The sequence below is a fragment of the Corapipo altera genome, unplaced genomic scaffold (assembly GCF_003945725.1).
Source record: "Corapipo altera isolate COAL_440 unplaced genomic scaffold, ASM394572v1 165, whole genome shotgun sequence".
Lineage (NCBI taxonomy): Eukaryota > Metazoa > Chordata > Aves > Passeriformes > Pipridae > Corapipo > Corapipo altera.
Window position 1 is genome coordinate 1761565 of NW_020884954.1, and position 14508 is coordinate 1776072.

Genomic DNA, 14508 nt, shown 5'->3' on the forward strand with positions numbered 1-14508 from the left:
AGGGCTGCTGTACCCTTGGTTCAGCCCTGCACTGCAATTGCCAGTCACCCCTCCCTAAAACCCATACAAATGAGGATTCCTCCCAGGGAAAAGGTGCCAGCACAGAAAGGCCTGGCTGCCCACGGAGTGCCCAGGCTGCGCCACACACTGCACCTGAAAGCCAAAGCTCCCAGGCTTTCTGTCCTGGCAAACAGGGCTGCTGTTCCACTACTTTAACCCTGTGCTGCAATAGCCAGTCCCACCTCTCCAGAACTGACACAAATGAAGATTCCTCTCAGAAAGAAGGTGCCACCATAGAAAGCTCTTGCTGCCCATGGAGTGCCCAGCAAGAGGGCAGGGGGGGAGGCATCTTCGTCCGTGTTCAGATTTGGCCCTCAGATGGTCGATTTAGGATTGGGGCTTCGGCCCACAATCGACTGCCCTACCAGCCAGGAAAGAAAGCCCTGACCCTCTGTCTCTCCCCTGCCGTTGGTGCAGCACTCTGGGCACTACGTGCACAGCAAGAGCTTTCTGGGCGGGCACCTTTGGTCTGGGAGGAATCTTTGTTCATATTCAATTTTGGCCCTTGGACGTGAACGACACTTAAGTGATTTCGGAAGGGATTAAAGCAAACGCAGCCCTGTCTCCTGGCTTGGTGATGGGTAGTCAGTCCTGTGCCATGGCTTTGGGGATATAATTGAGTGTTCCATGTAAAAAACTGTCCTAGGGAAAGGGATAGAGCTCCTGATATCCACAGTGTTGGATAATCCCTGACTGGGGGCTGTCCTTGCTGTACCCTAGGGAAAAGTGGAAAGGGGGGAAATGAGAGTCCTGTCTCATTTGTGTGTCTGTCACTCAAATAAAGGAGCTGAGGGTTTGTTGCTGGCCCAAAGCCCAAAGGCCTTGGGACAGCCAACATTGTACTATTGAACTCTTTTTTTTTTTCCCCTCTCTCTCTAAAACTGCCCTCTTCAATAGGAGCTTAGTGGTTCAGCTGGGGTGGTTCTTGTGGTGTCTGGGAACCTTTCCAGTCCTTTAAATTTGCCAGAGCTGGGGTCTGGGAAGGGGTGCTGATGTGGCCACGGCCAAGGCTCACACAGCTGCCACAAGAAGGATCTCCACAACCTTGATGTGCTGGGATGCTTGGGAGCTTTGGAAGCCCAGCCTCAGCTGGAAAAGCCCAGCCATGGAGGGAGCAGCAGCAGCAGCAGCACGAGGCTGAAGGCTGGTGCCTCTTCTCCTGGACTCTTGGTGCAACAACCTCTTCTTGGTTGAACCTCCTGACTGAGTCTCGAGTTCCACATGAGTACTGACCGTATGTGAAACAGGAAACCAAGATGGTTTTTTTCCCCCCTCTTAAGGCTCTTAATTTTCTCCCTCTCTTCCTTCTGGGCCCTGTTTCTGTCCTAGTTATGTCTCTGCCCTTACTCCTCCTTTTGGCTCTTGTGCTTTTGTCTCTTCTCCTGGAGGTTGGTGACAGCCCTTCCCATCTGCTGAATGGCTGAGGGGGAGAGGAGGCTGTCCTGACTCTCTCCATGACAAGGTGGACTCTGTGATCTTAGAGGGCTTTTCCCTTTGTCCCAGTGACCTGCTCCTGGTCATCTCCAGCTGTCATCCCCGTGCTCCATTCAGCCCCGGGCAGTGCAGCCTGGTAGGGCCAACTCCATCGGGATGGGAGATCCTGGGAGCAAATCCCACAACCCTCAGAGCCCTCTGTGCTGGCTGGGAAACCACAGTCCCTTCCAGGTTGCCAGGGATTCGTATGCAAATGCTGGGAGCAAGCGGGATGCCAGCTTGTGCCCTGCATCCCAGTGATGGGAGAGGGGCGGGAAGGACCCGGCCAGGAAACACGGAAAGGCAGCTTCACAGGGATGACACGTGGGTTTATTAATATTTCTCTTTTGTCCAGTGTAGAATAATACAGGTTGTTCAAAGCGATGCTGAGCAGGGGAGGAAAGGCTGGGCTGTGCCACCTTAGGGGTGTGACAATCCTCGGCACAAGGGGGAACTCTGTGGAGCTTCCCCAGGGCTGCTTTGATCCCTGCCACGGAGCATTTAAAAATCCACCCAACTGGGATCGAGTTAGAGGGGAGGGTGCGAAAGCCACACGGGGCAAAGCTCCCCTTCTGTCCTCGCCATCCTCGGGGCCATAATTACCTAATTATCACCCGTTAATGAGGGGGATGCAGCTCCTCCCTGACCCGGTCCCTTCTCCTCCAGTCTCTCTGCTCTTCCTTTCAGCCGCGTTTTATTTATCGGCTTTAGTGGCGTTTCCAGCAAGGCGGAATCTCCATGAAATGAATCGTTCCACCTGGACCTCGCTTTGCTCTCCAGATGGCTCGGCCCTCCTAAGCTGCCCTGGGTGCCGTATTTTCCCCGAGCTGGGCTGGCTTTTCCCTGCGTGCCGGCTCCTCCCTGGCTGTCGCTGACAGCTGCGCGGCTCATGCCCTGTAGCAGCTCCCTGGCATGTCATTCAGGAGGAACAAAAGCGGATTTCTCCCCCCACCTCCCCGCCAGGGAGGATAAAGGGGATGCTTTTGTGCTTCCCCCCGCGTTTCTGCGGGAGGGCTGAGCTTTGCCGAGGGGACCCGTCTCCCTGCAGGGCTCCAGCGTGGATGGGAGATCTCCGGGAGGGAATTGAGTCTGCGCTGGGTCCCACCTGGAGAGCAGAACTTGTGTCAGGTGACGTTGGGCTTTTTAACGTGGGACTTTTTTCTGGCTTGCTAAAAAACTCCCGAAAGAAGTATTTGCTGCTGCGTGGGAACTGGATGCAGAGGGGGACCCCGGGGAGGGCAGTGGGGCAAACACACTCCTCTTTGGAGTTGGCAGCATTTGTCTCGTGGGTAGACAGCGAGGATGTGGGCTGGGGAAGGGCATTTGGATTAACTGCGAGGGGAGAGCGGTGTGTCTCTCTCTAAGGAGCTCAGCCTGAGCTGTCCCTTCCCCATGCATGCCCCTGATGGCTGGGAAATGCGTGTGGGTCAGGGAGAAGCGTGGGGATATCCATCGATTTTCCCTGCTCGGCCGGGACCGCGTGTGTCAGCAGGACACAGAGTGTGCCGAGCTCTCTGCAAAGGCACCTCCGGGGAGCTGCCCTTGGTGGGACTTCCCCAAATCCCTCTGAACTGACTAATTGCAGCTCCGAGCACCCGTCAGGGTGTTTGGAGCCTTCACCCAGTCCCGGGAGGGTTCTGAGGTGTTCAGGTAGGGCTCGTCGTGCTGCTTCGCTGCTCTTCAGGTCTCTGCAGCTCCCTGGGGGCACTGGCAAAGGTGTTTTCCCGCTGCCAGGGTGGGGTTTCAAGGCACAAGGGATATACAGGGATGCTTTATCGGGCTGGTGGGGTGAAGATCCTCAGGGCTGGGGTTGGTTGTCCCACACCCCCGCTGCAGGGGCAGCCAGGAGGTGTCCTCTGGAGGAGGGATCCTGAGTACTTTGTGGTCCACGGGCACATGTGGCTGCCCAGGAGATGCAGGTGTAGGAACAGATGAAGGACTAGGGCTAAAACGGGGGTTTAACTCAAAATAAATTCAAGGTGATCCCCCTCAGAGGATGTGCTCCCTGCCCTCCTGCAGGGAGTGTGTGGACTTCACAAAGCCACTGATTTTCTGGTAACTTGTCACCCCAGTGGGGACTTGTGCTCTTGCCAGAGCCTGACTGTGAGGAGGGACTAAGAGCAGAGCCTGAGCCCCTCCCAGATGGGCTCTTTGCTGTCAAAGAGCCTCAGAAAAGCAATGTAAAACGTGCCTGGCTGTGGCAGAAGCTGTGAGCAGGAGCTCCACTCTGGCTCAGGGCTGGGTCCTGCTGCTTGTGCCATCAGTGTGAGCTGTGAACTCTTGGAGCTTGAGTGAGAGTAGTCTGCTGTGCTTCATTGCAATCACTTCATGAAGTCGTTTAGGAGATATTAAAAATCATCTGGAGACCACATAAGCAGAAAGGGACGTCAAATGTAGCATCTGCCCAGGTTTTGGGCAGGTCATGTCGTAGCTACCTTTGGCAAATCTCAGAACCGCAGCCTTACCTCTGCATTTTTACCTGCAGTGTGGGGAAACAGGATGGGTCAAAGTCAAAATACTGCATTGCTCTCGGCTGGGCTGGACTGTGGGGCACCTGAGAGGATGAGGAAATCAGTTACTGAGAGCTGGGAGACACCAGGGAGAAAGGAAAGGGTCTTGAGGTGGCAGCACTGCACAGGTTGGGCAAGGCAGCAGCCTTAGAAGGAACTTCTCCTAAAAGCAGCAGTTTGACTACAAGGATGGGGCTGGATTGGGAATATCCCAGTGCCCTTGGCTGTACTGTGGTTTGGAGGAAGTGTTGTTACTGAAGAGGAGTTGTGTGGGGGTGGGGGGGCAGGGTCTGACTAGATTTTGGCTGGATTCTGTACCTCCTCGTGGCACTGAGGAAGGTGCACAACCATGATGTTGAGTATTGCAGGTAGATGTTTGAACAGTGTGCTGATCTCCTGTCCCTGTTTGAACAGTGTGCTGATCTCCTGTCCCTGTTTCCCTGTCTGAACAGTGTGCTGATCTCCCATGTCCTGTTCCTGCTTCCCTGTTTGAACAGTGTGCTAATCTCCTGTCCCTGTTTGAACAGTGTGCTGATCTCCTGTCCCTGGTTGAACAGTGTGCTGATCTCCTGTCCCTGCTTCCCTGTTTGAACAGTGTGCTGATCTCCTGTCCCTGTTTCCCTGGTTGAACAGTGTGCTGATCTCCAGTCCCTGGTTGAACAGTGTGCTGATCTCCTGTCCCTGGTTGAACAGTGTGCTGATCTCCTGTCCCTGTTTGAACAGTGTGCTGATCTCCCGTCTCCGGCCCTGCTTCCCAAGCAGGATGCACCGAGTGATGAAGGAGGAATCCAGTTTCAGGACAAGCAGCCTGGAAAACGTGCCCCGGGACCCAGGCAAGGCCAAGCTGCACATGAAGCTGTGCAGTGGGTCCTGCCACGCCGAGCAAATCCTGCAGACCCTCAACTCCTACCGGCACAGCAGCACCTTCACCGACGTGGTGCTGCTGATTGATGGGCAGGAATTCCCCTGCCACCGTGCCACCCTGTCAGCCAACAGCACCTACTTCAGGGCCATGTTCGGTGGCGACCTCAAGGAAGGCCACCAGGACATCATCAACATCCAGAAGATCTCCGCCTCCACCATGTCCCTCCTCCTGGATTATATGTACGGGGGGAACATCATCATCCAGGAGGACAACGTCGAGGGCATCTTGGAGCTGTCTGACCTGCTGCAGATCTCCAAGCTCAGGGATGCCTGCATCACCTTCCTGGAGGGCCAGCTGCACCCGTGCAACTGCCTGGGCATCATGAAGTTCGCCGACTCCTTCTCCATCGCGTCCCTGACGGAGAAGAGCAGGAGGTTCCTGCTGGAGTGTTTTGTGGAGGTGTCGCGCCACGAGGAGTTCCTGGAGATGGGGGTGAAGGAGCTGGTGGGGTACCTGTCTGACGAGCAGCTGGTGGTGCCCAGGGAGGAGGTGGTGTTCGAGGCGGTGATGCGCTGGGTGCGGCACGACGTGCCCGCCAGGAAGGGGGCCCTGAGGGAGCTCCTGGAGCACGTGCGCCTGCCCCTGCTCAGCCCCACCTACTTCCTGGAGAAGGTGGAGATGGACGGGCTCATCCAGGACTCCAAGGAGTGCATTCCCCTCCTGCACGAGGCCCGCAAGTGCTACATCCTGGGGAACGAGGTCAGCTCCCTGCGCTCCAGGCCCCGGAGGTAAAACAGCCCCAGCTTCCATGGCCAGCATGGACCAAGCTGATGGATCTCACAGCTTGATGATTCCTGTAGTTCGTGGTTCTTGGGTTGTTTTTCTTTCTTTTTTTTAACTTTTTCCCCCACCTATTGCCTCGCTTTTGGCCTCCTTGCTCCTGAAATGAAGCATTGGCATTGTTTGCCTGCCTTAAAGGGTTCCTGTGGAATTTAATGCATGTGATGCTTTTTGTTTGCATTGTGCTCTAACCACAGCAGTGTCCAATGATCCCATCCAGGGAAGTGTCCAGACTAAGGGCAGGAAGGGGTGTTTTAGCTCTTTGTTTCCATCTGCTTCCCCCAAAGGGTAGAGCGCTGGGTTGAGACCTGTTTTCCAGCTCTGCCACTGGTCTCCTTTCACCTCTTTGGATCTCTCCCTCACCTTCTGCAGACTGTTAAGAGGAAGGCTTGGAGCAATCTCATTCCTGCTGGCCATCAGCACAGTGCTTAACTCAAAGGCATTGCTGCAGGGTCAGGAATTAGTATCCAGGGGGGAAAAGCAGTTACTGCCCTGGGACTCACCTAGGCACGCCCAAATTATGGTTTTTTCTTTCCATTGATTTACTGATGAACAACCAGAAGGTAAAGAGATGCTGGCCCAGGCAGCTTTGGTCTGTAGGGAATTGTCTCAGCCTGCACAAAGCATGGAGGAGCTGAGGATTGGACCAAGCCTTTCGAATCCTCTTTCATCCTCCTCCTTCCTGTCCCCTCCCTTCTCGCAGAGAGGTTCTTTTCTCACCACCACCTACTTGGCAGGACTTGCCTTCCCCTGCCGTCTGTCTCGTCTGCTCGCTATTAGGGCTGGAAAGGGAGAGAGATTTCCTGGAAGCACTTCTCTCTCCAGGCAGAAAGCTCGCCCCAGGCAGGCTGCCAGGAGTGGCTTTGCACACTCCTGAGGATTATTGGGTCTGACTGTGCTGGAAGGGGGAGGGGGAGTGGCAGGAGCCAATGTCACTGTGGATCTGTAGAGGTCATTCCCACTTCCCTTCCCTATGCACTCTGGAGCTTTTCCCACCCGAGCTGGGCGGTGCCTTTGATCTGATGGTGCAGGGGTGAAATGATTTGCCCAGCAGATCAGTAGCAGAAGCAGCAGAGGGCTTTGCCTTCCCTGGGATGTCCCAAATAGGACAGGAGGGATGCTGGAAAGGAGTGGCCTGGCCCGGGACTCACCCCTGCCCTTCCTGGTGCAGGTTCATGGAGCTGGCAGAGGTCATCGTGGTCATTGGGGGCTGTGACAAGAAGGGCCTTCTGAAGCTGCCCTTCACAGACCTGTACCACCCCAAGAGCAGGCAGTGGACAGCCCTCTCCAGCGTGCCCGGGTACACCAAGTCAGAGTTTGCTGCCTGCACACTGAAGAACGACGTGTACATCTCAGGTGAGAGGGCCTGGGCCAGGTGGTCCCTTCCTGGGGACAAAGAACAGCACAAACTCTGCTTGGACAGGCACTCCTTAGGTCTGTTCACCAGGAATCCTTTGCGTGTGTCCCAGCTTTGGAGCAAAATCACTTCTTGGTGAAGGTTATCCTTGGGTGCTATGGATTTTTCTGTCCCAAGGAATAGTTTCACTTTTGAGGGGGCAGGATGGCAGTGTTAAAAGCCCTTTCCCTTCTGATGGGCATCTGTCAAGAGTGTCCAGCTGTGGAATGAGCTGGTTTTGGTGGGTGCTGTCAGAAGGGGTTTCCTAAGACATCCGAGTCCCTGCCTGTCCCTCAGCTGAAATACAGTGACTGTCAGATGAGTTCTGTGAGAGGGATGGAACAGTGTAACAGGGCCTTGAATTCCAGGCAGAACCTCCCTTGGGAAGCTGGGTTTACATGGCCATAACCCCACAACCACATTCTGGCCATGGCTGCTCCATTGCTTGGGGAAGCTGTGCAGTGCTGTGGTGCAGGGAGGTGCTGGGGCTGTCCTTGGGATCGCACCAGCCCTCCATCCCCCTGTTTTCCAGGAGGACACATCAGCAGCAGTGATGTCTGGGTGCTGAGCTCCCAGCTGAATGTCTGGATCAAGGTGGCCTGTCTGCAGAAGGGCCGGTGGAGGCACAAGATGGCAACGCTCCAGGGCAAGGTGAGCAACGGCCTGGATTTGGGAAGGAGCCACGTGGAGCACTGTCCCCACTTCTCCTGCTGCCCTGGACAATGAGGAACTGTCAGCGTTTGTATTCAGGATCATCATGAGGGTGGGGAGGCCCTGGCACAGGTTGCCAAAGAAGCTGTGGCTGCCCCATCCCTGGAAGTGTCCAAGGCCAGGTTGGACGGGGCTTGGAGCAACCTGGGCTAGGGGAAAGTGTCCCTGCCCATGGCAGGGGGTGGGACTGGATGATCTTTAATACCCCTTCCAACCCAAGCCATTCTGGCATTCTGTGACTGATTTAGAGATGGTTTTGATGGGAGCACAACTGGGCCATAGCCAAGATGTCACTGTTTCAGAAACAGCCCCAAATGAAGTTGTGTCAGTAAGATCCACTGTGGGATGGTGCCACACTTCTGCAGGCAGCCGTGGGAAGTCTTTGGGTGAAAGCTGTGCAGCGTGGGGTGTTTCATGGCATGGTTTGTGTGGGGAGGGACCTTCAGAGCTGTTACTGTGGCTCTGTGTCACTCTGGCCAAGTCCTCCCCTCCCCTCACACACCCCGTGAGAGGGTAGCCTCCAGGAGTTCCTAATCCCCTTGCTGTGCTCCTTCTGTGGCAGATCTACGCCGTGGGGGGCTTCGATGGCTTTTACCGCCTCTCCAGCGTGGAGTGCTACGACACCTTCTCCAACAGCTGGTCCAGCCTGGCCCCGCTGCCCCAAGCTGTGAGCTCGGCCGCCGTGGTCTCCTGCCTCAACAGGCTCTACGTGCTGGGAGGGGCTGTGGATGACACCTCCAACACTGACAAGGTATTGCTGGGCCATCAGGGATGGGCAGAGACCTGAAAAACAAGGTTTGGCAGGGAACCTGGAGGGAAAAGGGGTTGTCCCTGAGTTACAAGGGTGCCTTTTTGGGTTTTTTTGAAGACTGATGGAAGCTCTGTTACAATAAGATGAGAAGTCATGCAGTGAAACAGAAGCCAGTGAGACTTGGGGACCAGAGAGGGAAGGTGTCAGGAGGTGACAGTGTATTAGATGTGCTTTCTGTAGAGCCTGGTCAGCCCTGAGACATCACTGGAACAAACCTTCCACACCGTGGGTGTTCACTTCAGATCAGCAGCAACACGCTCCTCGTGCCTGGCCGTGCATCTGCAAGGCAGACACGATGCTGCTGGTCTCCTGAGCTGCAGGAAGAGCTGTCAGTGCATCTTATCTCCATCTCCAAATGCTGTCTGGGTCAAGCACAGCCACCCTGGGGCTTGTAATTTGTCTGGGACACTGGAGTGCAAGAGGGAATGCCGGAACCCCTCGTGGCTTTGCTCACCCCTCCGGGGGTTGGAGCTCCCACCCGTGTTTCTGTCCCCATGCACTTTTATTTCCAGTGAAGGGCAGCTTCCCCCAAGCAGGGGGATGTGGGGAATTCATGTTCCCACAGCTGTGTCTCCCCTCCCAGGTCCAGTGTTACAATCCAGAGGATGACAAGTGGACGCTCTTGTCTCCCACCCCGTTTTACCAGAGGTGCATCAGTGCTGTCTGCTTGGACAACACCATTTATGTTGTGGGTGGGCTCCTCAGCAAGATCTTCAGCTATGATCCCAGGAAGGACAGCTGGAGAGAAGCGGCCACCCTCCCTGGGCCTCTGGTAAGGAAGAGCTTTAGGAAAGAAGCTCTGGGTCTCCTCTCTCTCTCTAGAATCGTGGCCATCTGTGCCTTGCTGGGGTTGAAGGCAGGGCAAACACATTGTGGGTTTGGCTCTGAGCACGTGGACGTGGCCTGTGCAGAGCAAATCAAACACATGTCCTACTGTCAGTGTCCACACTGTTTGCAGGATCTCTCCCACAGCAAACCCCACTTTTCTTGGGGAGCTGGGTCTACACCACCTATTAATGTCACAGGAGTGGATCTCCAGGGAGAAAGCATTGATGTTGAGGACCGTTCTCCACATCATCTGTTTCAGTGGGAGGGTTACACTGCTCTGCTCTGTGCTGGTGGTTGTGTATCCTGCTTTATTGCCATCACAGTTTGGCACTCACAGCCGTGCTGCAGTGTGAGTTGTGGCACAGGGAGGAGGAATGGTGGGACACAGCTTGTGATCTGAATTAAAATGCCAGGAAAGCACCTTTACAGGTGGCTTTCCCGGGGAGGCACGGCCTGGCTCCCTGTGCCCTCGGTGTTCCTGAGGGACTGCCAGAGACAGCAACAGCCCTATCACCAGCTGGAGGCATTTCCAGTGCCTAAACTCTGACAGAAATAGTGAGAGTGCAGCCCCTCCAGAGCCAGACATCAGTCACCCTTCCTGCCAGGCAGGGCAGAGTTGGGCCATTGCAGCGACTCAACGCCCTGCTCAGCTGTCTGGAGCTGGAGGCCTGATTCTCAGCTTTCCTTGTGCTTTCCAGGAGAGCTGTGGCCTGACGGTGTGTGGAGGGAAGATCTACATCCTGGGTGGCCGGGACGAGACCGGGGAGGGCACGGACAAGGCGTTCACGTTCGACCCGGCAACGGGGCTGGTGGAGCCGCAGCCGCCGCTGCAGCGCTGCACCAGCTACCACGGCTGTGTGACCATCCTGCAGCGCAGGGACAGGTGACCACGGGGCTCCCCTGCGCCCAGAGCCTCCCCTGGAGCCGCCCAGCACGTGGCAACAGCAGCCCCTGCAGAGGAGGTGCTCCCCCGGCCCCCGAGCAGCCCCAGGTTTGTTTTTCCCGGCCCCGCGACGGTGCCGAAGGATTTGATGCTGGTCCAGGTGAGAGGATGGAAGGGTCCTGGGCTGTGTGAAGCTGTATCACAGGCCTTGCCACTGCAGCCCCTGGGGCTGCTGAATTTGACCTTTGCTTAGGTTTTCCTGGCTGTAGATGAAAACCTTCTGCTGCGTTTGCGAGAGAGGTTTGCTGTCCTGAAAGGACGTGTGTTTGCTGCTCTCTGATGCCCAGAAGTGTTGCTGTAACAGTTACAGCTCCAGGATCCAATCCTTTGACTAAAAGCTGTCAGGTATTTGTGCATTTATTACAGAACCCCGTGCCAAACCCCAGTGGGGACCTACATGCTCCTTAACATCCATGAACAGAGAGCTGGGATTGGGACTTCAAAGTTGATAATCCCAAGAAAATCACTCCACTAAATCCCAAATAGTTTCAGCTCTGACTCTGCACAGGCTGTGTCAGGGTCTGTGCCCCCAAAGCACAGAGTGCTGTCTCTTTTCATACATGTTTTGTGGTTGGATTGCTGTGTCTCTCTCACTGAGTGGACAAGTGAATCCTGCAGCCAAGAGCTCCTCCTCCAGAGAGGAGAAGGAGGGGGAATATTAAAGTGTAGGAATTAAGCATGAAGACCTGAAGCATAGTAGCCACAGAACCATCTCATTTTGGCTCTAGACTATGTAGCAAATCTTAAAATAAACTCCATATTTACCAGCCTGGGGTCCCTGGGAGCCTGAGAGTGCAGCTCATTTGGAGGATGTTTGATGGCACAGCCTGCATTGCTCCAAGCTGCCCTCAGGCCTGGAAATGCCCCTGAGCATGTTTGGTTTGGTAGGATAACCGTAGTTTTTGGTCTTGGTGTCTTTAGTCCGTACCTGGAACTGGTAATTTCTGGTGGCTCCATGTAAATGCTCACGTTGTTCAACTAGGGGCTGAATTGCTGCCAAATGTAGAGTGAGGGCTCTTAAAAACTCCCCTGCCTTGGACACTGTGGGGTGCACCCCTCCACAGCAGGCTGCTGGCTGGCTGCTGTGCTCTCTGCACCTTCCTTTCCTCACGCCAGTTCTTCCCGAAGCAGACGAAATGACTGTGGCCACTGGGCCAGCTATTCCCCTTTGATTGTCCCAAACCTGCTGGTTCTGCCTGCTTCTCCCCGTGCTCACCACTAAACCAAGTCCTCAAGGGCCACATCCACATGTTTTCTGAATGCTTCCAGGGATGGTGACTCCACTACCTCCCTGGGCAGCCCCTTACAATGCTTCAAAACCCTTCCCATGACATTTTTTTCCCCCTAATATCTAATCTAAACCTCCCCTGGCACAACTTGAGGCTATTTCCTCAAGGATTTCCTCAGAGGAGATTCCACGCTGGTATAGGTTGTTCCCATGAGGAGAGAAAAGGAAATTCTTGCTGGTAAAAGACCATTTGCAATCAAATTGCATCCACATTTGGGTCTTTAATGGGAACGGAGATTCCAAGAGGATGAGCCTGCCCAGGGCAGGCACTGAGCAAAGTCTGATCTGCTGAGGAGGTTGAGCACTGTGGGGAATCCCTCGTAAAAGGGATGGTCCTCCTGCCAAAGGTAAGCCTGAGGAATGTGGAACGGGGCTGGGAACACAGGTGATCTTGCCTGGCTGCTGGTGGTTCTTTGTGCTCCTGCTCTTGAGCACAGGAATATATTTGGACATAGCAATAGCCTTGAAAGGAAAAAGGAGGAGTTTTCCAGTTGCATTTCTAACTTCTCTCTCCACAGTCTTCCCTGATTTTCCTAATGCCCCCTCCCGGGAGTGTCTTGCTGTACTTCCCACCTTACTCCTGCAGGAGTGAGCACACTCCACAGGGTGGAAGATGTCCCTGTCAGCTTTCCCATGTGCCTTTGCCACGTGTGGTGTGTTGCCATAGGTGGGACACCACACTGGAAGTTGTGGCACAGACACTGAAACGTTTGCCTAGCTCCTGGTCCTGCTATTTATTGTACCCCTGGAATTGTGTTTTGTGGGGGCTGTGGGTGTGCAGGGGAGGGGTAGGGAAGGGATTCAACTTGCTTTTATTTAGAAATAAATATTCACCTTGACTCCCAGCTGCTTTTTGCTTCAGGGAATTCATTTGTGCCTATGGCATTCCAGAAACGTATCGTTGATGGAGCATCACAGGAGCTTTGGGAACACCGTCCTTGAGGTGTCCCAGCCTTTGTCTGGGGTACCTAAATCCTCACTGTGAGCAAGCAGAAAGTTCAAGGCACTGCTGTTTGTCTGCAGGGAACAATATCTTTAACTATTCCATGGAATCACGGCCGAGTCAGTGTAGGGGAGGTGTTTGGATCATTCAAACTCTGCTAAGGATGGGGAAAATTTGACTTGTGTTTTGGCATGATGGAAAGAGAAACCGAAAAACCATTTGCCCTGGCTGTTTCTTGCTCTGCCTTGGTGTGGCAGAAGGACACAGAGCACGGAACTGCCCAGCACCACAACGTGCTTCACATCCCAAGAGGACTTTCCTCAGCCCACGTGTGAAGCATCTCCTGGCTGTGTTCCCAGGAATACCCAGACTTGCTGTGGGAGCTCTGCATGGCAAAAGCTGTAGAAGGAAGTAGTGATCACCTGCAAAGCATGTGCAGTAGGCTCAGCTTTATGTGTTTAAGCTTTGAGAAACAAAATAAATTACTTTTTTCTTCGCACTCCGACTGTCAATCACTTCCAATGGTACCCAAACCATCCCTTCCTCCTCCATCCCTGGGGTTTTCCTGCTGCCTGTCTCAGCAGCGGGGTTATTTTGGGCATGTTTGTGTTATGGATGGGAGCCAGGGGGAAGAAAAAGCTTTTTGTGAACAAACCACACGGGTGGTGTAGGCAGTAAGGTCTTCAGGGCCTGATAACATTTGTCCATGACACAAAACCCAGAAGAATTATAAATAACCAGGTAGACAGGGCTGCTGGGGGAAGCAAGTGGAACTGCTTGTAGTAAACAAGGCAAAAATGGCCTTTTCCATCCTATCCCATGAACGCTTGCACCCCTCAGAAAGTCCATATACCCCTCAGAGGTAGAAACTGGAGCCTCCTCCACAGTCAGGAGGGAAAAGGGACCCCTCTAAAGAGTGAGCCAGGGAATCCCAGAACAGTTTGCATTGGAGGGAACCTTAAAAACCATCCAGTCCTTCCCCCTGCCCTGGGCAGGGACACCTCCCACTAACCCAGGTTGCTCCAGCCTGGCCTTGGACACTTCCAGGGATCCAGGGGCAGCCACAGCTTCTCTGGGCAACATGGGCCAGGGCCTCCCCACCCTCACAGGGAGGAATTCCCTCCCAATATCCCACCTAACCCTGCCCTCTGGCAGTGGGAGGCCATTCTCTCCTTGTCCCACCACTTTCTGCCTGTGTAAACACCCCTGTGCTCCATCCCCTGGGGATGTGGGAGCTCCTTTGCCCCGGGCTGCCCAGCTGGCAGGAGATGATATCACCCGGGGCAGGAGGGCAGGGCTGCAGGACCCAGCTGAAGGGATGAGCTGGAGCTGATTAATTCAGATTAAGGGCCATAACAGCCAGCTGGGAGCTGGTGGGCAGAGATAAAAGCAGTCTCACTGGCTGTCCCTCTGAGTTTAAATATCCCCAGGAGAAGGAAGGGGAGGAGGGAACCGTCGGCAGATTTATTGCAAGGCTGATGTTTGCAAGATTTATTTCCTATTAAATTCAAATCATGGTAGGACCAGCAGGGACCTTGAGACCCAGTCCTTGGCTTGAACACTGGGCATTGACAGTCTGAGGGGGTCTAACACTGGTCACTGACAATCTGAGCAGGGTCTAACACTCGTTATTGACAGTCTGAGCAGGGTCTAACACTAGTCACAGTCTGGGGGGGTCTAACACTAGTTATTGATGGTCTGAGGGGGTCTAACACTGGTTATTGACAGTTTGAGCAGGGTCTAACACTGGTTATTGATGGTCTAAGCGGGATCTGGTTATTATGGTCTGAGCAGGGTCTAACACTGGTCACTGACAGTCTGAGGGGGTCTAACACTGGTT

General features: G+C 54.4%; 1 protein-coding gene across 1 annotated transcript; it reads left to right on the forward strand.

The window, feature by feature from the left end:
* Positions 1 to 2165: 2165 nt before the first annotated feature.
* Positions 2166 to 11772, forward strand: KLHL35 (kelch like family member 35). Its single transcript, XM_027663650.1, has 7 exons — positions 2166 to 2661; positions 4806 to 5696; positions 6920 to 7104; positions 7677 to 7795; positions 8418 to 8606; positions 9250 to 9438; positions 10193 to 11772. Exons 2-7 carry the CDS (start codon positions 4807 to 4809, stop codon positions 10379 to 10381), a joined length of 1761 nt encoding a protein of 586 aa, XP_027519451.1. The 5' UTR covers positions 2166 to 2661; position 4806; the 3' UTR covers positions 10382 to 11772.
* The last annotated feature ends 2736 nt before the right edge of the window (positions 11773 to 14508 follow it).